At 46.6% G+C, this 22141-nt stretch overlaps 1 protein-coding gene, 1 long non-coding RNA gene and 1 other non-coding gene across 6 annotated transcripts in view; 2 read left to right on the top strand and 1 right to left on the bottom strand.

The window, feature by feature from the left end:
* Positions 1–9745, bottom strand: part of LOC143764231 (uncharacterized) — a 155030-nt gene extending 145285 nt beyond the window's left edge. For 3 of the 4 annotated variants that reach the window (XR_013213120.1, XR_013213118.1, XR_013213121.1), the window contains exon 1: positions 9684–9745. This is a non-coding gene — a long non-coding RNA (uncharacterized LOC143764231). Of the gene's footprint in view, positions 1–9559 lie in introns of all 4 variants that reach the window. The other variant, XR_013213119.1, reaches the window with a different exon arrangement.
* Positions 9746–9889: 144 nt separating this feature from the next.
* HSPA8 (heat shock protein family A (Hsp70) member 8) lies at positions 9890–15477 on the top strand. The gene is made up of 9 exons (XM_077249631.1): positions 9890–10421; positions 11806–12015; positions 12102–12307; positions 12785–12937; positions 13197–13752; positions 13963–14165; positions 14268–14466; positions 14665–14897; positions 15103–15477. The coding sequence occupies exons 2-9, from the start codon at positions 11811–11813 to the stop codon at positions 15286–15288; spliced, it is 1941 nt and encodes a 646-aa protein (XP_077105746.1). The 5' UTR covers positions 9890–10421; positions 11806–11810; the 3' UTR covers positions 15289–15477.
* Positions 14494–14592, top strand: LOC143770832 (small nucleolar RNA SNORD14). The gene has a single exon (XR_013214745.1). It is a non-coding gene; the product is annotated as a small nucleolar RNA SNORD14 (small nucleolar RNA).
* Positions 15478–22141: the final 6664 nt, after the last annotated feature.

Genomic DNA, 22141 nt, shown 5'->3' on the forward strand with positions numbered 1-22141 from the left:
GCCCCCCACAGATATTGACGGTGAGTCAAGAGGAAAAGACATACGTAGGATGAACAGCAGATTTAGCACAGTGAGGTCCGCTTACTAGATAGCAGAAGTACAGGAAAGAGTCACTTCACGGTCAACTTCAAAACACTACTCAAAAACACCATCCTGAAATTACTTTAAAACTCCAGTGACAACTCATGCCACTGGAGTGGCAATTCCAGTCCACGAGAGCTTCCAGCTACAGAGAGTCACATTGCAAATAGCTGGACAAAAATAGAATAAACTAGAAACAAAATTCAACTTAGCTGAACAGGATCTTGAGGCAGGAGAATGCAACAGAATGCTACTGATACATTGTTGGCCGGCATCAGACCAGCAGCCAAGCAGCCTTAAATAGGAAACTCCCCTAATGGGTGTCAACAGGTGATCAAGGATAGAAGGCAAATAAGTGGCACTACCATAAAACACCACCGGGGGAGCCCACAAACAGAATTCACAACAGGAGACCCTGGGGCTGGAGCATACACCTCACAGAGGAGATGCTGGGACTGGAGCATATACATCACATAGGAGACGCTGGGGTTGCAGCATATACATAACATGGTTGATACTGGGGCATATACATCACATAGGAGACGCTGGGGCTGGAGCATATACATAACATGGGAGACCCTGGAGCATACACATCACTTAGGAAATGCTGGAGCATAAACATAGGAGATGCTGGGGCTGGAACATATACATCCCGAAGATGCTGAAGCATATACGTCACATAGGAGATGCTAGGGCCGGAGCATAAACATCACATAGGAGAGGCTTGAGCTGTTGCATATACATCACATAGGAGCTGCTGGGGTGGGCATCTTCATTGATGAAACAGGAGCATAGACGTGTTGACTCCACCCACAAAGACCATCCTGATGCGGGCATTGGCCAGCGTTAAATTCTCAATGCTCCATTGAAGGTGCCACAATGTTCAGTAGTGAAGCTGAGTGCACGCCATCTATGGAGCAACTATCCAGCCATCAACATTGGGTCATTAGCCCAAGCACTGCGGTCTCCAGGAATCTGCCCGATGGCCAGAGAAAAGAATCCCCACCCCTGAAATAGAATATCCATTGAAAGGAATGGATGGATAAAATTAGAAAAAAAAAACAACACACACCATTAACCTCTTAATGACCACCAATGTCTTTTTAATGACCTGAGATGTAAGAGAATATCATCCCCATAAAGGTGACAATCAGCAGCTATCGGCTGTCCACTATAGCTGAAAACTTGCTGCATCAGCCACGAACAGTGTTGGCACCGTCCATATCTGTTTAACCCCTTAGATGCTGCTGTCAAAAGTTATTACATTATATAAATGGTTAACAAAGTGTTCCTATTTAGCCCCTTCGGCACCCAGAGATCATGATTGTGTGGTCCTGATGTTTGCCATTGCAATTCACGGCCAAATAGCGGCCTTAGAGTCTGCCAGCTACAGTGGCCTGTTCAGAATTTAGTGACATTTAGGTGGCAAAAATAAAACATTTTCATTCCTGTCATGCCACTTTACATTAAAGGGAATCTGTCACCCCATTTCAGGCCTATAAGCTTAAGGTACCTTCACACTAAACGATATCGCTAGCGATCCGTGACGTTGCAGCGTCCTGGATAGCGATATCGTTGTGTTTGACAGGCAGCAGCGATCAGGATCCTGCTGTGACATCGTTGGTCGGAGCTAGGAGGCCAGCACCTTATTTCGTCGCTGGATCTCCCGCAGACATCGCTGAATCGGTGTGTGTGACACCGATCCAGCGATGTCTTCACTGGTAACCAGGGTAAACATCGGGTTACTAAGCGCAGGGCCGCGCTTAGTAACCCGATGTTTAGCCTGGTTACCAGCGTAAACATAAAAAAAACAAACACTACATACTTACATTCCGGTGTCTGTCCCCCGGCGTCCGCTTCCCTGCACTGTGTAAGCGCCGGCCGGAAAGCAGAGCACAGCGGTGACGTCACCGCTGTGCTTTCCGGCTGGCGCTCAGTCAGTGCAGGAAAGCACAGCGCCGGGGGACAGACACCGGAATGTAAGTATGTAGTGTTTGTTTTTTTTACGTTTACGCTGGTAACCAGGGTAAACATCGGGTTACTAAGCACGGCACTGCGCTTAGTAACCCGATGTTTACCCTGGTTACCAGGGGACTTCGCATAGTTGGTCGCTGGAGAGCTGTCTGTGTGACAGCTCTCCAGCGATGCTGCAGCAATCGGGATCGTTGTCTAGATCGCTGCAGCGTCGCTAAATGTGACGGTACCTTAAGGCGACCACCATCAGGGGCTTATCTACCCCCCCCCCCTCATATAACCTGAAAGATAAGAAAAACAAGTTAAGGTACCGTCACATTGAGCGACGCTGCAGCGATATAGACAAGGATGCCGATCGCTGCAGCGTCGCTGTTTCGTCGTTGTGTGGTCGCTGGAGAGCTGTCACACAGACAGCTCTCCAGCAACCAACGATGCCGAAATCCCCGGGCAACCAGGGTAAACATCGGGTTACTAAGCGCAGGGCCGCGCTTAGTAACCCGATGTTTACCCTGGTTAGCAGTGTAAATGTAAAAAAAAAAAACCACTACATACTTACATTCCGGTGTCTGTCGCGTCCCCCGGCGTCCGCTTCCCTGCACTGTGTAAGCGCCGGCCCTAAAGCAGAGCGGTGACGTCACCGCTGTGCTCTGCTTTACGGCCGGCCGGCGCTGACACAGTGCAGGGAAGCGGACACTGGGGGACCCGACAGACACCGGAATGTAAGTATGTAGTATTTGGGTTTTTTTTACATTTACAATGGTAACCAGGGTAAATATCGGGTTACTAAGCGCGGCCCTGCGCTTAGTAACCCGATGTTTACCCTGGTTACCAGTGAAGACATCGCTGAATCCGCGTCACACACACCGATTCAGCGATGTCAGCGGGTGATCCAGCGACGAAATAAGGTGCTGGCCTTCTAGCTCCAACGATATCACAGCGGGATCCTGATCGCTGCTGCGTGTCAAACACAACGATATCGCTATCCAGGACGCTGCAACGTCACGGATCGCTATCGTTATCGTTGTTAAGTTGTTCAGTGTGAAGGTACCTTAAGGCTATGTGTCCACGTTCAGGATTGCATCAGGATTTGGTCAGGATTTTCCATCAGTATTTGTAAGCCAAAACCAGGAGTGGGTAATAAATGCAGAAGTGGTGCATATGTTTCTATTATACTTTTCCTCTAAGGCTGGAGTCACACTAGCGAGTTTTACGGACGTAAGAGCGCAGAAAATACGTCCGTAAAACTCGCCAAACAAACTGCACAATTATTCTCAATGGGGCTGCTCCTATCAGCCGTATATTATGGTTCAGTATTATATGGCTTTCTACGGCCGTACAAAATCGCAGCATGCTGCGTTTGTCAGCGTATTGCGCAAATAATACGCCAATGAAAGTCTATGGGGGCGAGAAAAATACGGATTCCACACGAACCAGCAGTGTGACTTGCGAGAAATACGCAGCGGTGTTAGTGAAAAGTCGGTAATTCAATTGCCGGCTTTTCATTTCTCCTGCCTAAACCCGACATGATATGAGACATGGTTTACATACAGTAAACCATCTCATATCCCCTTTTTTTTTTGCATATTCCACACTACTGTTAGTAGTGTGTATGTGCAAAATGTGGGCGCTGTAGCTGCTAAAATAAAGGGTTAAATGTCGGAAAAAATTGGCGTGGGCTCCCGCGCAATTTTCTCCGCCAGAATGGTAAAGCCAGTGACTGACGGCAGATATTAATAGCCAGGAGAGGGTCCATGGTTATTGCCCCCCCCCCCCGTGGCTAAAAACATCTGCCCCCAGCCACCCCATAAAAGGCACATCTGGACGATGCGCCTATTCTGGCACTTGGCCACTCTCTTCCCACTCCCGTGTAGCGGTGGGATATGGGGTAATGAAGGGTTAATGCCACCTTGCTATTGTAAGGTGACATTAAGCCAGATTAATAGTGGAGAGGAGTCAATTATGACACCTATCCATTATTAATCCAATTGTCTGAAAGGGTTAAAAAACACACACACACGTTATTAAAAAGTATTTTAATGAAATAAACAAACCGGTTGTTTTAGTATTTTATTGCTCTCTCAATCCATCCGGAACACCCTCGCTTGGCAACATAATAAACCCACAATATACATACCCTCTGATGAACTCTCAGGTCCCACGAGGTAATCCATCTGAAGGGGTTAATTATTTTACAGGCAGGAGCTGCGCTAAAGCACTCGCTCGCTCTGCCTGTAACCCCCGGGGAATGAATGAAAGCTGAGTGATCTTCACTTACATTGAGTTGCGGTGAGGCGCCCTCTGGTGGATGTTCTCATGAACTGGAGCCTTGGAAAAGTTCCCACGCTCGAGTTCATACGAGTTCATCCACCAAAGGGCGCCTCACCGCAACTCAATGTAAGTGAAGATCACTCAGCTTTCATTCATTCCCCGGGGGTTACAGGCACAAGCGAGTGCTTTAGCGCAGCTCCTGCCTGTAAAATAATTAACCCCTTCAGATGGATTACGTCGTGGGACCTGAGAGTTCATCAGAGGGTATTGATATTGTGGGTTTATTATGTTGCCAAGTGAGGGTGTTCCGGACGGATTGAGAGAGCAATAAAATACTAAAACAACCAATTTGTTTATTTCATTAAAATACTTTTTAATAACGTGTTTTTTAACCCTTTCAGACAATTGGATTAATAATGGATAGGTGTCATAATTGACTCCTCTCCATTATTAATCTGGCTTAATGTCACCTTACAATAGCAAGGTGGCATTAACCCTTCATTACCCCATATCCCACCGCTACACGGGAGTGGGAAGAGAGTGGCCAAGTGCCAGAATAGGCGCATCGTCCAGATGTGCCTTTTCTGGGGGTGGCTGGGGGCAGATGTTTTTAGCCACGGGGGGGCCAATAACCATGGACCCTCTCCTGGCTATTAATATCTGCCGTCAGTCACTGGCTTTACCATTCTGGCGGAGAAAATTGCGCGGGAGCCCACGCCAATTTTTTCCGCCATTTAACCCTTTATTTTAGCAGCTACAGTGCCCACATTTTGCACATACACACTACTAACATTAGTAGTGTGGAATATGCAAAAAAAAGGGGGATATGAGATGGTTTACTGTAAGTAAACCATGTCTCATATCATGTCGGGTTTGTGAAGGAGAAATGAAAAGCCGGCAATTGAATTACCGGCTTTTAACATATATCGCGCTGAATTAAATATAAATACAGAATATATATATATATATATATGTGTCTCAATGACAGAGATATATATATATATATATATATATATATATATATATATATATATATATATATATATATATATATATATATATATATATACACAGTGGTGCAAAAAAGTATTTAGTCAGTCAGCAATAGTGCAAGTTCCACCACTTAAAAAGATGAGAGGCGTCTGTAATTTACATCATAGGTAGACCTCAACTATGGGAGACAAACTGAGAAATAAAAATCCAGAAAATCACATTGTCTGTTTTTTTTATCATTTTATTTGCATATTATGGTGGAAAATAAGTATTTGGTCAGAAACAAAATTTCATCTCAATACTTTGTAATATATCCTTTGTTGGCAATGACAGAGGTCAAATGTTTTCTGTAAGTCTTCACAAGGTTGCCACACACTGTTGTTGGTATGTTGGCCCATTCCTCCATGCAGATCTCCTCTAGAGCAGTGATGTTTTTGGATTTTCGCTTGGCAACACGGACTTTCAACTCCCTCCAAAGGTTTTCTATAGGGTTGAGATCTGGAGACTGGCTAGGCCACTCCAGGACCTTGAAATGCTTCTGACGAAGCCACTCCTTCGTTGCCCTGGCGGTGTGCTTTGGATCATTGTCATGTTGAAAGACCCAGCCACGTTTCATCTTCAATGCCCTTGCTGATGGAAGGAGGTTTGCACTCAAAATCTCACGATACATGGCCCCATTCATTCTTTCATGTACCCGGATCAGTCGTCCTGGCCCCTTTGCAGAGAAACAGCCCCAAAGCATGATGTTTCCACCACCATGCTTTACAGTAGGTATGGTGTTTGATGGATGCAACTCAGTATTCTTTTTCCTCCAAACACGACAAGTTGTTTCTACCAAACAGTTCCAGTTTGGTTTCATCAGACCATAGGACATTCTCCCAAAACTCCTCTGGATCATCCAAATGCTCTCTAGCAAACTTCAGACGGGCCCGGACATGTACTGGCTTAAGCAGTGGGACACGTCTGGCACTGCAGGATCTGAGTCCATGGTGGCGTAGTGTGTTACTTATGGTAGGCCTTGTTACATTGGTCCCAGCTCTCTGCAGTTCATTCACTAGGTCCCCCCGCGTGGTTCTGGGATTTTTGCTCACCGTTCTTGTGATCATTCTGACCCCACGGGGTGGGATTTTGCGTGGAGCCCCAGATCGAGGGAGATTATCAGTGGTCTTGAATGTCTTCCATTTTCTAATTATTGCTCCCACTGTTGATTTCTTCACTCCAAGCTGGTTGGCTATTGCAGATTCAGTCTTCCCAGCCTGGTGCAGGGCTACAATTTTGTTTCTGGTGTCCTTTGACAGCTCTTTGGTCTTCACCATAGTGGAGTTTGGAGTCAGACTGTTTGAGGGTGTGCACAGGTGTCTTTTTATACTGATAACAAGTTTAAACAGGTGCCATTACTACAGGTAATGAGTGGAGGAAAGAGGAGACTCTTAAAGAAGTTACAGGTCTGTGAGAGCCAGAAATCTTGATTGTTTGTTTCTGACCAAATACTTATTTTCCACCATAATATGCAAATAAAATGATAAAAAAAACAGACAATGTGATTTTCTGGATTTTTTTTCTCAGTTTGTCTCCCATAGTTGAGATCTACCTATGATGTAAATTACAGACGCCTCTCATCTTTTTAAGTGGTGGAACTTGCACTATTGCTGACTGACTAAATACTTTTTTGCCCCACTGTATATATATATATATATATATATATATATATATATATATATATATATATATATATATATATATATATATATATATATATATACTGTATATATGTTTTCCCGAACATTTGAGCACATAAATCCATTAGATGTCGGTTTTGCAAGCCTGCGAGAAAATCTCGCAGTACGGATGCCATACGGATTACATACGGAGGATGCCATGCGCAAAATACGCTGACACACCCTGCCTACGGATCACTATTTTGGGAACATTTCTCCGTATTACGGCCATAAAAAACGGACCGTATTGTCTTACGCTGAGTGAGACTCCAGCCTAATTGTTCCACTCCTGGTTTTGGCTTACAAATACTGATGGAAAATCCTGACCAAATCCTGATGCAATCCTGAACGTGGACACATACCCTTAGATTATACTCACGCGGGTCCGATGGGTGTTGCGGTCCAGGTCTAACTTGATTTTCTTTCCTTTCAGGTTACATCTGGGGGCTATTCTACAGCATTATAGAATGCTGTAGATAAGCCCCTGATGGCGGCGGCCTTAGCTTATAGGCTTAAAATGGGATGACAGATTCCCTTTAATTCCTGAAAATCATTTGAAGGGTTAATGAAATACCTAACAGAGGTTTTCAATATGTCGGAGGGTGCGGTTTTTAAAAATGGCATAACTTTTGGGGAACTTCCAATATATAGGACCCCCAAAGTCACTTCAAACCTGGATAGGGCCCTAAAAAATACATTTTGTACATTTCCTTGAAAAAATGAAAAATTACAGCTACATTTTTAAACCTTCTAAAATGCTAAAATAAAATGTTACAAATGGTGCTGTTGTAAAGCAGACACATGGGAAATGTTATTTATTAATGTTTTTCTGTGGCATGACTATCTGGATTAAAGGGATAATCATTCAAGGTTTGAAAATTGTACATTTTTTTTTTTTTTTACATTTGTCAAATTTTTGATATTTTTTTATAAATAAACACAAAACATATCGACCTACAGTAAATGTACCATTATCATAAATTACAATGTACCACGAAAAAAAAAATCTCAAAATCACTGGGATTTGTTGAAGAATTCCAGAGTTATTACCACATAAAGTGACACTGGTCAGATTTAAAAAAAAAAAAAAATGGCCCTGTCATTATTTTCCCAAAACATTAAGTTATCACTTATCCGTGGAGGACATCTTGTTGATCACTGGGGTCTGACAAGTGGGAACCTCAGTGAGGCCGGGATCACACATACGTGAGATACGGCCGAATCTCGCAGGTGAAATCCCTCCTCCAATTGGCTACAAATTCCTGATTCTGAGCATGCTCAGTGTAAAAAAAAAGGATTCCAGCGCTGGATTCCGTCAGGCTACTTTCACACTAGCGTTTTTTGTCCTCCGTCGCAATGCGTCGTTTTGGAGCAAAAATGCATCCTGCAAAAGTGCTTGCAGGATGCGCTTTTTCTCCATTGACTTGCATTAGCGACGCATTGCCACACGTCGCATCCGTCGTGCGACGGATGCGTCGTGCTTTGGCGGACCGTCGGCACAAAAAAACGCTACATGTAACGTTTTTTTGTGCCGACGGACCGCCATTTCCGACCGTGCATGCGCGGCCGGAACTCTGCCCCCACCTCCCCGCACCTCACAATGGGGCAGCGGATGCACTGGAAAAATGCATCCGCTGCCCCCGTTGTGCGGCGTATACAACGCTAGCGTCGGTAACCTCGGCCCGACGCACTGCAACGGGTCGAGCCCGACGCTAGTGTGAAAGAAGCCTTATACGACGTGTCACGACGGATCCTGCGTCCATAGGCTTCCATTCTACTCAAAGACGTATGCTGCAGGATCCGTCGCGACACGTTTTCCCGAGGCAGACAAAAACCGTTACATTGAACTTTTTTCCAGACAACGGTTCGCCAAAACACGACGGATCCGTCGCACGACGGATGCGACGTGTGGCCATCCGTCGCTTATACAAGTCTATGGGAAAAAAACGGATCCTGCAGGCACATTTATAGGATCCGTTTTTTTCCAAAACGACGCATTGCAACAGATCTGAAAAGACAGAAGTGTGAAAGAGGCCTTAATTTACACAGCCAAAAAAGCATTCAGTGTGTGGAGGAGATGAAGCCGCTGGCTGCACATTTCACGTGCTTATAATCCACACTGATGTGTGAACCCAGTCAAAGTCCATATTCCCAAGCCTAAAACATTGTTGTGCAATCTCCTCTGATTGATGCATATTGTTTGCCTAGATTTTTCCTTTGTAAGTGCATGTTTCACACTACATGGTTTTTAATGCGTTATTTAGTGTACAAACGCTGAAATGCAGCACCTAATTATTTTTTTTATAATTAGGGGGGTACATGCATTCTATTTTCAGGCGGTGGAAGGGGGTTTACATGGTTTTTTTTTTTAAAGGCTCACCATGGATGGAAGCCTGTAGGGAAAAATAAACTCGGATGATTGCACTACGTGGGACCACGGCCTCCGTGTGCGCAGATAATGCAGCATCACACAAGCACAGCGCCCGCCATTCCTCAACACAATGAGGGGAACGTTTGATTTTTACCTCACATCAGCACAAATTCTAAATGTGAGCTGCACGGCGGACTGTAAAATCCGAACTGACACCATTTACAGTGTGACCCTCCCTCAGAAACATGGACGCCATTATTAGGTTTCTTTCTCCTCACCCCCTGTGAATCACCTCGCACAACCGTCTCCAATCCAATCACCACAAGGCGACACTTTCTCCCAGCAACAAAGCGTACAAGCTGAATCGCCGCCTGTGATTGGCCGCAGTTCCCGCTCTACAGACCACGTGATTCTTTTTCCAGCCTATCAACAATAGTCGGACTAATGCCCGCCTTTACGAACGAAACAGTCGCCATTTTACTTTTGGGCAAAAACCTAATATCACCACAGGATACTAAATATTAAAACCATAGTTAACGGAAAATTCTGTATAATCAGCTCCTACTCCCAGCACAACGTCCCGGGGGATTATTAGAAGACATGTACTTTGGGGGTCACCTGGTCTCCACACACGGCGACACTTCATCACTCTGCCCAGTCTAACAATACTAACACGTCTACTTCGCTATTTCCTCACTCTTTCAGTACTGAGGTAAAGCGGCGAGGCCGGGGATGTTGTAATGACTTAAAGATGGCGGCGGTCACCCCCGCTGACTGAACACAGCCGGCTCACTGCGGACGCTGGAACGTTCCAGAAGATGACGACGATTTGGGTCAGGTGTTCGATCCCAGCGTGTTGATTGGCGGGAGGGGCGTTGACGTCACTCAAAATTTCTGGAAGCTTCTCAGCTGTATAAAAGGGCGCCGGCTCCGTTACTCCACCTCATTTCACCAGCACGCAGCTCGGAGACGGCGAGCAGCTCCGTAGTGACCGAGGAAGGATAACCGCAGTGCAGGTAATAATGCGGCACACGATGGGAGGCCGGGGGTTGGGCTCTATTCTCCTTCCTTGTGGGCGGCTTTTATTACATAACATGGGAGATTCCGTTGTCTTTATCAGTGATTTCCCCAGCGCGGCCATTGTCCCCCACTGTCGGTATTTCTCTCCTCTGTTCTATCAATAACGTACTAGTAAATGTGGGGTCTGAAGCGTTAATGGTGACGTCCTCCGCCGGGTCACGTGGTCTCCGGTACTAAAATGGCGGCCTCTCCTAGTGTGCTCCCAAAATGGCCTCCACGTGTCCCCTCACAGGCGGCGTGTTGCAGTTCACCTCATTACTGTGCCCTCATGTTCCTGCCTGTTATATACTGTTGTGGTGTTACTCTGGGCTTAGGGGACCCCTGGATGTAGCCCCCCCCTGTGCAGAGATCAGTGGTGTCCCCTCACAGGTTGGTTCTTGCCCCTCATTATCCTGCCTGTTATATACTGTAATGGTGTTACTCTGGGCTGTGGGGACCCCTGGATGTAGCCCCCCCTACAGAGATCAGCAGTGTCCCCTCACAGGCGGCGTCTTGTGATAACCTCATTATTGTGCCCTCATGACCCTGCCTTCTATATACTGTAGTGGTGTTACTCTGGGTTGTGGGGACCCCTGGATGTAGCCACCCTGTGCAGAGATCAGCGGTGTTCCCTCACATGACTGTCTCCGCTGATCTCTATGGGTGGGGGAGGCAGAGCTACATCTGGAGGTCCCACAGCCCCTGGAAGTGACAATACTAGTCTCATCACTACATGATACACCAATGCTAGACACACCCAGAGATGTAGCGGAGCTGGAGATGTGTGCAGTTTGGGTGACTAATATTGACCTATAGTCGGAGGCGCCTTAAGATTTCACTAAGTCCTCCCTTGTCTGCTAGATTGAAAGTGGTGACTGTAGAGGCATTGCCCACCATGGTCCTGTACCTGCTATTTAATCATAGGAGCGGTGGTCCCGGATGTGCCTGCCCTCCATGTGAGGTGGTGTTGTCCTCTGTGGATTCCTGTGATGGTGGTGTCCTATACCACTTGTAATGGGGGGTCAGTTTCATTACATTCGGGGTGGGGGGTGCTCAGGTCATGTGGTACCTTAAAACATCAGGCATGTTTTGTCTTGAGACCCCCACACACTCTGCTGCCTCTGCCCCATCTGTCTTGCAGAGAGTATGTCAGAAGACCACTTAATCTGTTAGCAAGGGCATGGTGTTAGGGCTGCTGTGGTCACATGACCTTTTCTTGCCAGGAAAGGGGGCTTTAGCAGATGGATGTACCCTTGATGTGTAATAGCTGGAGGTCTCTAGCACTACTACTCCCAGCAGCGTTTCTTTCCCTCATATTCTCATTTATCTGCTCCATTACAGAAACCATGTCTAAGGGACCAGCAGTCGGCATTGATCTTGGCACCACCTACTCCTGTGTGGGCGTCTTCCAGCATGGCAAGGTGGAAATCATTGCCAACGACCAGGGCAACAGGACCACTCCCAGCTATGTGGCCTTCACTGACACAGAGAGGCTGATCGGTGATGCTGCCAAGAACCAGGTCGCCATGAACCCAACTAATACAGTTTTTGGTAAGTTCTGGTCCATGATCAGTGATGTTCCTCTTCGGTGCTGACACACAGGCTGACTTGCGTAATTATTATTTTATTTTTTTTAGATGCCAAGCGTCTGATTGGCCGCAGATTTGAGGACGCTGTGGTGCAGTCCGACATGAAGCACTGGCCATTCACTGTTGTAAGTGACAGCAGCAGACCCAAGGTCCAAGTGGAGTACAAAGGCGAGACAAAGTCCTTCTACCCAGAAGAAATCTCCTCCATGGTGTTGACAAAGATGAAGGAGATTGCAGAAGCTTACCTCGGCAAGGTAATTGCATCTCGCTGGGCAGCCACATTTGTGTGGGGATAAGCTGTTATATCCATGGGTGGGGTCCACTGATTGCTGTATTTACACATAAGATCATGGTGGTTATACAAAATTGTGACCTGCCTGCTGTTCATGGGCTGCATGGGCAGGTAGCGTCAGCCGATCGCTGTGATGAACGTTTCCAACGCCATTCGTAGTTTTCACCGGACCAGAGCCGTGAGGCTCATGACGGCCACAATACCTTCCTTGGATGTCTGAGCGATCGTGTTAACTTTTTATTTTTTTTTTTCCCTTGTGATTCACTTTTAACCTTCATATTAATGACATCGTATCTGCTGGTTGCAAGATTACAAGTCTCTGCTCGTGGTGGAAGTTGTTGCTTTGCAATCTCTGCTGTAGTCGCACCTTCTTTCCCTCCCACCCAAGCTCTGCAGTATGTGAATATATTTGCTGACTTTTTGCATCTTTATCTTGCAGACTGTGACCAATGCTGTGATCACCGTCCCCGCCTACTTCAATGATTCCCAGCGTCAGGCGACAAAGGATGCAGGCACAATTTCTGGCCTTAACGTCCTGCGTATAATTAACGAGCCAACCGCTGCTGCAATTGCCTATGGATTGGACAAAAAGGTAACTTAAAGTAATGTGCCATCCGATCCAGTTATTCTGCAGATCGCCGTGATGAACGTTTCCAACGCCATTCGTAGTTTTCACCGGACCAGAGCCATGAGGCTCATGATGGCCCCAATACCTTCCTTGGATGTCTGAGCGATCACGTGATAGATAGGCAGCTGGGTTGTCTCATGCACTGACTGAAGAGCATGCATTCATGTTGGGGAGGGAGTCAGATTTTATGCTTGTTTTGGTGTTAACCCTTTTCTCTCTACAGGTTGGTGCAGAAAGGAACGTGCTGATCTTCGATCTGGGTGGTGGCACTTTCGATGTGTCCATCTTGACCATTGAAGACGGCATCTTTGAAGTAAAGTCTACTGCTGGCGACACTCATTTGGGCGGCGAAGACTTCGATAACAGAATGGTGAATCACTTTGTGGCCGAATTCAAGAGGAAGCACAAGAAGGACATTATTGACAACAAGAGAGCTGTTCGCCGTCTCCGCACTGCCTGCGAGCGTGCAAAGCGCACCCTGTCCTCCAGCACACAGGCTAGCATCGAGATTGACTCTCTGTATGAAGGCATTGACTTCTACACCTCCATAACCAGAGCTCGCTTTGAAGAGCTGAACGCCGATCTCTTCAGAGGAACACTGGACCCAGTAGAGAAGGCTCTCCGTGATGCCAAGCTCGACAAGTCCCAGATCCATGACATTGTGCTGGTCGGCGGCTCCACACGTATTCCCAAGATCCAGAAGCTGCTTCAGGACTTCTTCAATGGGAAGGAACTGAACAAGAGCATCAACCCAGACGAGGCTGTGGCCTATGGTGCAGGTATGTCTGTGAGCTGCCACGTGCAGAATATGATTTGCATCGCTGTGATGAACGTTTCCAATGCCATTCGTAGTTTTCACCAGACCAGAGCTGTGAGGCTCATGACGGCCCCAATACCTTCCTTGGATGTCTGAGCATCTATTATACTAATTATGACGTGATGTATTTGTTCGTGAGATGTCTAACTTAATATATTTTTTCTCTTTGCAGCTGTGCAGGCTGCCATCTTGTCTGGAGATAAATCTGAGAATGTGCAGGATCTCCTTCTGCTCGATGTCACCCCTCTGTCTCTGGGTATCGAGACTGCTGGTGGCGTCATGACTGTCCTAATCAAGCGTAACACCACCATTCCCACCAAGCAGACACAGACCTTCACCACATACTCCGACAACCAGCCCGGTGTCCTCATTCAGGTGAGAACCTCTTAAAATCTCTATACTAGGGCGCTTCAGTATACCGCTGCTTGCTGGGAGTTGTTGTCTTGCTGCCTCAGTACTAACTTTCTTGTCCTCCAGGTATATGAAGGTGAGAGGGCCATGACCAAGGACAATAACCTGCTGGGCAAGTTTGAGCTGACTGGCATCCCTCCTGCTCCTCGTGGTGTTCCTCAAATTGAGGTGACATTCGACATTGATGCCAATGGTATCCTGAACGTGTCTGCAGTGGACAAGAGCACCGGCAAGGAAAACAAGATCACAATTACCAACGACAAAGGTAAAGACTTCTGCCTCAGATCAGTTACCGCTGTGATGAACGTTTCCAACGCCATTCGTAGTTTTCACCAGACCAGAGCTGTGAGGCTCATGATGGCTCCAGTTCCTTCCTTGGATGTCTGAGCGGTTGATCTTTAACGTGTCAGCCCATGACTTGTTAGGTCTGTGCAGATTTAACTAATGTGACTTCCATCAACAGGTCGTCTCAGCAAGGAAGACATCGAGCGCATGGTCCAAGAGGCTGAGAAGTACAAGGCTGAGGATGACAAGCAGAGGGACAAGGTCTCCACCAAGAACTCCCTGGAGTCTTATGCCTTCAACATGAAAGCCACTGTAGAGGATGAGAAGCTGCAGGGAAAGATCAGCGACGAGGACAAGCAGAAAATCCTGGACAAATGCAACGAGATCATCTCCTGGCTGGACAAGAACCAGGTATGTATGGAAGTGATGTAGTGGGTGGTCGCTGTGATGAACGTTTCCAACGCCATTCGTAGTTTTCACCAGACCAGAGCTGTGAGGCTCATGATGGCCCCAGTACCTTCCTTGGATGTCTGAGCGACCTGCCCCTTGTCTGTCAGTGTGCTCCAATGTGTTACACAGCCTCCTGATGTCTAATTTCATGTCTCTCCCCCTCCAGACCGCAGAGAGGGATGAATTCGAGCATCAGCAGAAGGAGCTGGAGAAGATCTGCAACCCCATAATCACCAAGCTGTACCAGAGTGCTGGTGGCATGCCAGGAGGAATGCCCGGCGGCTTCCCAGGAGCAGGCGGCGCTCCCTCTGGCGGTGCCTCATCTGGGCCCACAATTGAGGAGGTCGACTAAATATGAACTGGAAAAGCATTCCCTCTGACTCCTAGGGCACAAATGTTCATTGGCTGTTCCTTATCTCTCAGTTAAGCTTCTGTTTTGGGGCGTTAATACTTGAATTCACTCCATCAGACGTGGAACGCCGTGGCACTTTACCTGTACTGTAACAAACCGGTCCAGAGAAATAAAGTATTTAACTGGCAAGTGGTGTATGAATATCTTGATTTTTGGCCTCAAACAGGAGTCCCATCCTCCATCAGTGTCTGCTTCAATACTTGGTCCCTTTGTAGGTAGTAATGTCTAAGTGCTTGTATCTGGGCTTGTAAGTGACTTAAGCATGGCAGCTGTGACCAAACATCCCACTGAACAGCTCTATAATGGAGTGGGGATGTGGCTGGTGCACATCATGATTAAGCGAAGGTCCTAGGGATAAATACAGTGGTAACGTCCTGCCTGTTGTGGAAGATCACAACATTTTCAGTATTATCTAATGCAAATTGAGTAAAAATTACTGAACATCAAATAATAATAAATAATAATAATAATTTTATTTATATAGCGCCAACATATTCCGCAGCGCTTTACAACTTATAGAGGGGACTTATGCTGTAATGTCTGTTTGTATAACAGAAATCACAGTTCAAAACAGATACCAGGAGGAATGAGGGCCCTGCTGCTCGCAAGCTTACAATCTATGAGGAAAAGGGGAGACACGAGAGGTGGATGGTAACAATTGCTTTAGTTATTTGGACCAGCCATAGTGTAAGGCTCGGGTGTTCATGTAAAGCTGCATGAACCAGTTAACTGCCTAAGTATGTAACAGTACAGACAGAGGCTATTAACTGCATAAAGTGTATGAGAACATGATGGAGGAACGTGATTATGTTGTTTTTTATTAATAGGCCACACAGGGATAATTAGGTTAATGCGTTGAGGCGGTAGGCCAATCTGAACAAATGAGTTTTTAGTGCACGCTTAAAACTGTGGGGATTGGGGATTAATTGTATTAACCTAGGTAGTGCATTCCAAAGAATCGGTGCAGCACGTGTAAAGTCTTGGAGACGGGAGTGGGAGGTTCTGATTATTGAGGATGCTAACCTGAGGTCATTAGCAGAGCGGAGGGCACGGGTAGGTTGGTAGACTGAGACCAGAGAGGAGATGTAGGGTGGTGCTGAGCCATGGAGTGCTTTGTGGATGAGGGTAGTAATTTTGTACTGGATTCTGGATTGGATGGGTAGCCAGTGTAATGACTGGCACAAGGTAGAGGCATCGGTGTAACGGTTGGCGAGGAATATGATCCTGGCAGCAGCATTCAGGACAGATTGGAGCGGGGAGAGTCTGGTAAAAGGTAGGCCAATTAGTAGAGTTACAATAGTCCAGACGAGAATGAATAAGTGAGACAGTAAGAGTTTTTGCAGAGTCGAAAGTAAGAAAAGGGCAAATTCTGGAAATGTTTTTGAGATGCAGATAAGAGCGAGCCAGTGATCGGATGTGGGGGGTGAATGAAAGCTCGGAATCAAGGATGACTCCAAGGCAGCGGGCATGTTGCTTTGGAGTAATGGTGGAACCGCACACAGAGATGGCAATGTCGGGCAAAGGTAGGTTTCTAGAGGGAGAGAACACGAGGAGTTCAGTTTTTGACAGGTTCAGTTTCAGATAGAGGGAGGACATGATGTTAGAGACAGCGGTAAGACAATCACTGGTGTTTTCTAAAAAGGTCGGCGTGATAACAGGAGAAGAGGTATATAATTGGGTGTCGTCAGCATAGAGATGGTACTGGAAACCAAATCTACTGATTGTTTGTCCAATAGGGGCAGTATACAAAGAGAAGAGGAGGGGGCCTAGGACTGATCCTTGAGGAACCCCAACAGTAAGGGGAAGGTGAGAGGAGGAGGAACCAGCAAAACAAACAGTGGAGGATCGGCCAGAGAGATAGGAGGAGAACCAAGAGAGAACGGTGTCCTTGAGGCCGATGGAGCGGAGCATAGTGAGGAGGAGCTGATGATCCACAGTGTCGAATGCTGCGGAGAGATCCAAGAGAATTAGCATGGAATAGTGACCATTAGATTTAGCTGTTAGTAGGTCATTAGAGACTTTAGTGAGGGCAGTTTCAGTAGAGTGTAAAGAGCGGAAACCAGATTGAAGAGGGTCGAGAAGAGAATTATCTGAGAGATAGCGGGTAAGACGGGAGTGGACCAGGCGTTCCAGGAGTTTAGAGATGAAGGGAAGATTAGAGACAGGTCTATAATTAGCGGCACAATTTTGATCGAGGGAGGGCTTTTTAAGTAGTGGATGTATGATGGCATGCTTAAATGAGGAGGGAAAAATACCGGAAGTGAGGGAAAGGTTGAATATTTTTGTTAGGTGAGAGGTGACAGCCGGGGAAAGGGACTGGAGGAGATGCGACGGAATGGGGTCGCTGGTGCAAGTGGTCGGGCGAGAAGATGCAAGGAGCCTGCTTACTTCTTCTTCTGTAACTGGTTCAAAGTCAGAGAGTGAACTAGATGCAGTGGGGGAGGGAGGACAGTGCTTGGTATGAAGAGATTGGGAAATGATTTCCTGTCGAATGTGCTCAATTTTTTCTTTGAAGTAATTGGCCAGATCGTCAGCGTTGGAGATCTGTGGTTGGGGCCTGCTCTCTTGGGTTGAGTAGGGACCGGAAAGTGTCAAAGAGACGTTTAGGGTTATTGGACAGCGAGGTGATGAGGGTGTTGAAATAGGTTTGTTTGGAGAGGTGAAGGGCAGAGTTGTATGTTTTTAACATGAACTTATAATGGATGAAATCTTCGGGCAGATTAGATTTTCTCCACAGACGTTCGGCGCACCTGGAGCACCGCTGCAGGAAACGTGTTTGCAGCGTGTGCCACGGTTGTCGCCGTCTGTGCCGAGTTGTTCTATGTATAGGAGGTGCAGCTTCTTCCAGGGCACTTTGCAGGGTTTCATTGTAATGCTTCAGAGCAGAATCAGGACAAGAGATGGAGGAGATTGGGGCCAATGAAGACTGCAAGTTCTTCATAAGTTTCTGGGTGTTAATGGCCTGTATGTTTCTATAAGTGTGGAAAGTGGGGATGACCTGAGCGGGATGGCAGTTCTTGATAGAGAATGAAAGAAGGTTGTGGTCAGAGAGCGGGCAAATACAACGATAACTAAAGGGAGGGCCTCATACTGGGCAGGCTGCATTTTCTATTCAGATAGTGAGCGTTGTAGTTCTGACCCAAGAACTAAGTAATACCAGGAAGGGGCTAAAGTCCTCTAAGGAAGATCACGGAAATCCAAGTCACTGGTCATGGCAAAATGCCCATGATCATTCGGCAACAGGCAGTCCAGCGGCAAAATGGCCGCTCTTTCCTCCCCAGTCAGTGCCCGCTCCATAATCCCCCCCCCCCCCCTCCAGTGTCAGCCCTCACACAGGGTTAAATGCAGCGTTGCACCACCTTATAACGCACTCCGTTAACGCTGCCATTAAACCCTGTGTGACAAACTTTTACTATTGATGCTGCGTATGCAGCATCAATAGTAATAAGATCTAATGTTACAAATAATAAAAGGTTATTCTCATCTTCCGACTTCGTGGCTGTCCTCGGCAGTGCAAGTGGCAGGTTCTGGTGCCAAGGATGCTATGAGAAGGACCTGTCATGACATCAGTCATGTGACCGCGACATCATCACAGGTCCTGCACTCATACCAACCCTGGGACCGGAAACTGCCGCATGCACCACACACAGGCGCCAGGACTTCAAGGGGCCTTCGGAAGGTGAGTATATGTTTGTATTATATTTTAAGGCTTTTTTTTTAACCACGCATATAGTGCCCACATTGCTATATACTGCGTAGGCTCTGTTATATACTACATCTGTGCTATGTAGCTGGGCAATATACAACGTGACTGTCCAATATACTGCGTAGCTGTGTAAAATACTATGTGGCTGTGTCGGTTCTGTTAAATACGTCGACTGCAATATTACGTGGCAGTTACATACTACGTGGCTGTGCAATATACTACATGGCTGTTATATACTACGTGGCTGACCAATATACTACATAGCTGTGCAATACACTACGTGACTGCAATATACTACGTGGGTATGTTATATACTACATCGGTTGTTATATACTACATCACTGCAATATAGTACTTGGCCTGATTAGTCCCTCCCTACTCCCCTGCAGTCAGCGCCTGCATGCTCCCTGCCAGTCACCACAAACACAGGGTTAATGCCAGCAGTTATGGCGCGGGTAATGCACCCTGTTACTGCTGCTATTAACCCTGTGTTTTTAACTTTTTACTACTGATGCTGCCTATGCAGCATCAATAGTAACAAGATGTAATGTTTAAAATAATAAACAGCTATTCTCGCCTTCCGTTGTCGGACGATGCGCTCATGCCTGCCCACCATCTTCCGTTCCCAGAGATGAATTGTGAAATAACCCAGAAGACTTGGCGGTCTCGCAAGACCACTAAGTCTTCTGGGTAATTTTGTAATGCATCCTGGGAACAGAAATGGCGGCAGCCACGCGCGCATCGCCGCAGCTTCGCTGGATCCCTGCGGGTGAATATCACGATTTTAATTTTTAACAGGGATATGGTGCCCACACTGCTGTATACTGCTTGGGCTGTGCTATATACTACATGGCTGCTATATAGTGCATGGGCTGCGTTATATACTATATGGCTGCTATATACTGCGTGCCCTGCTATATACTGCGTGGGCTTTATTAATGCATCGGATATTCTACAAAATGCATGTATATAGCAGCCACATAGTATATAGCACAGGCCATGTAGTATTTGCTATATACTACATGGCTCCTATATACTTCGTGGCCTGTACTATGAGTATGTGTACGTATCAGCCACACATAATACTCACGAATACCCAATGCGTTAGAATCGGGCCACCATCTAGTATAACATAGCCACGTAGTGTATTGCAGTCAACGTATATAACAGAACCGACACAGCCACATAGTATATTGCAGTCACGTATATTGCCCAGCTACATGTATATAGCACAGATGTAGTACTGTATATAACAGCCCACGCAGTATGTAACAGCTCACGTAGTACATGGCATTGTGAGCACTATATGCATGGTTAAAAAAGACTTAAAATAAAAAAAACATACTCTCCTTCCGAAGGCCCCTTGAAGTCCTGGTACCGGTGTGCGGTGCACACGGCAGCTTCTGGTCCCAGGGTTGGTATGAGCGCAGGACCTGTGATGTCGTGGTCACATGACCGTGACATCATGGCAAGTCCTTCTCGCATGGCATCCTTGGCACCGGAACCTGCCGCTTGCACAGCAGAGGACAGCCGCGATGTCGGAAGGTGAGAAACTTTTTTTTTTTTTGTAACATTAGGTATTTTTACTATTGATGCTGCATAGGCAGCATCAATGGTAAAAAGTTGGTCACACAAGGTCAATAGCTGCGTTAACGGAGTGCGTTACACCGCAGCATAATGCGGTCAGTTAACGCTGCCATTAACCCTGTGTGAGCGCTGACTTGAGGGGATTATGGAGCGGGCACTGACTGCGGGGAGGAAGGAGAGGCCATTTTGCCACCGGACTGTGCCCATCGCTGATTGGTTGTGGCAATGGTCGTGAGCGTTTTGCCACGACCAAGCAGCGACTTGGATTTCCATGACAGACAGGGGCCGCGACCAATGAATATCCGTGAAAGACAAAGACGGAAGTGACCCTTAGACAATTATATAGTAGACTGGATGGTGGCCCGATTCTAACGCATCTGGTATTCTAGAATATGTATGTATATAGCAGCCACACAGTATATAGCAAAGGCCACGTAGTATATAGGAGCCATGTACTATATAGCAGACAAATACTACGTGGCCTGTGCTATATACGATGTGGCTGCTATATCAATACAAATTGTAGAATACCCGATGTGTTAATGCAGCCCACGCATTATATAGCAGCCACGCAGTATATAACATTGCCCACATAGTATGTAGCACAGCCCACGCAGTATATAGCAGCCATGTAGTATATAACGCAGCCCACGCACTATATAGCAGCCATGTAGTGTATATAACATTGCCCACATAGTATATAGCACAGCCCACGCAGCTTATAGCAGCCACGCAGTATGTAACAGCCCACGTAGTATACAGCAGTGTGGGCACCATATCCCTGTTAAAAAAAAAAAAAAAAAATTATTAAAATAAAAAATAGTGATATACTCACCCGCAGGGATCCAGCGAAGCTGTGGCGATGCACGCCTGCTGCCATCTTCCATTCCCAGAGTTGCATTGCGGAATTACCCAGAAGACTTAGCGGTCTCGCAAGACCGCTAAGTCTTCTGGGTAATTTCACAATGCTTCTCTGGGAACGGAAGATGGCAGCAGGCGCGAGCGCATCGTCTGACGGAAGGTGAAAATAGCCGTTGTTTTTTTATATATATTTTTAACATTACATCTTGCTACTATTGATGCCGCATAGGCAGCATCAATAGTAAAAAGTTGGGGACACACAGGGTTAATAGCAGCGGTAACGGAGTGCATTCCCCACGTCATAACGCGGTCCGTTACCGCTGGCATTAACCCCGTGTTTGCAGTGACTGGAGGGGAGTATGGAGCGGGCGCCGGTCACTGACTGCAAGGTAGTACGGAGGGACTAATCGGACTGTGTCCATCGCTGTTTGGTCGCGGCAGCCATGACAGACAGCTGGCGAGACCAATCAGCGACGCGGGATTTCCGTAGTATATATCTACTATATAATTGTCTTAAGGGTCACTTCCGTCTTTCTGTCTGTCACGGATATTCATGGTCGCAGGCCTCTGTCTGTCATGGAATCCAAGTCGCTAGATGGTGGCCTGATTCTAACGCATCGGGTATTCTAGAATATGTAT

This window comes from Ranitomeya variabilis, chromosome 4 (assembly GCF_051348905.1).
Source record: "Ranitomeya variabilis isolate aRanVar5 chromosome 4, aRanVar5.hap1, whole genome shotgun sequence".
NCBI classification, from domain to species: domain Eukaryota; kingdom Metazoa; phylum Chordata; class Amphibia; order Anura; family Dendrobatidae; genus Ranitomeya; species Ranitomeya variabilis.

Excerpts from the sequence above, each read along its gene's own strand:
- HSPA8 (XM_077249631.1), top strand. The coding sequence starts at position 11,811 with ATGTCTAAGGGACCAGCAGTCGGCATTGATCTTGGCACCACCTACTCC. Across the intron at positions 12,938-13,196 it reads CCTATGGATTGGACAAAAAG|GTTGGTGCAGAAAGGAACGT; the intron begins GTAACTTAAAGT and ends TTCTCTCTACAG. Across the intron at positions 13,753-13,962 it reads GGCTGTGGCCTATGGTGCAG|CTGTGCAGGCTGCCATCTTG; the intron begins GTATGTCTGTGA and ends TTCTCTTTGCAG.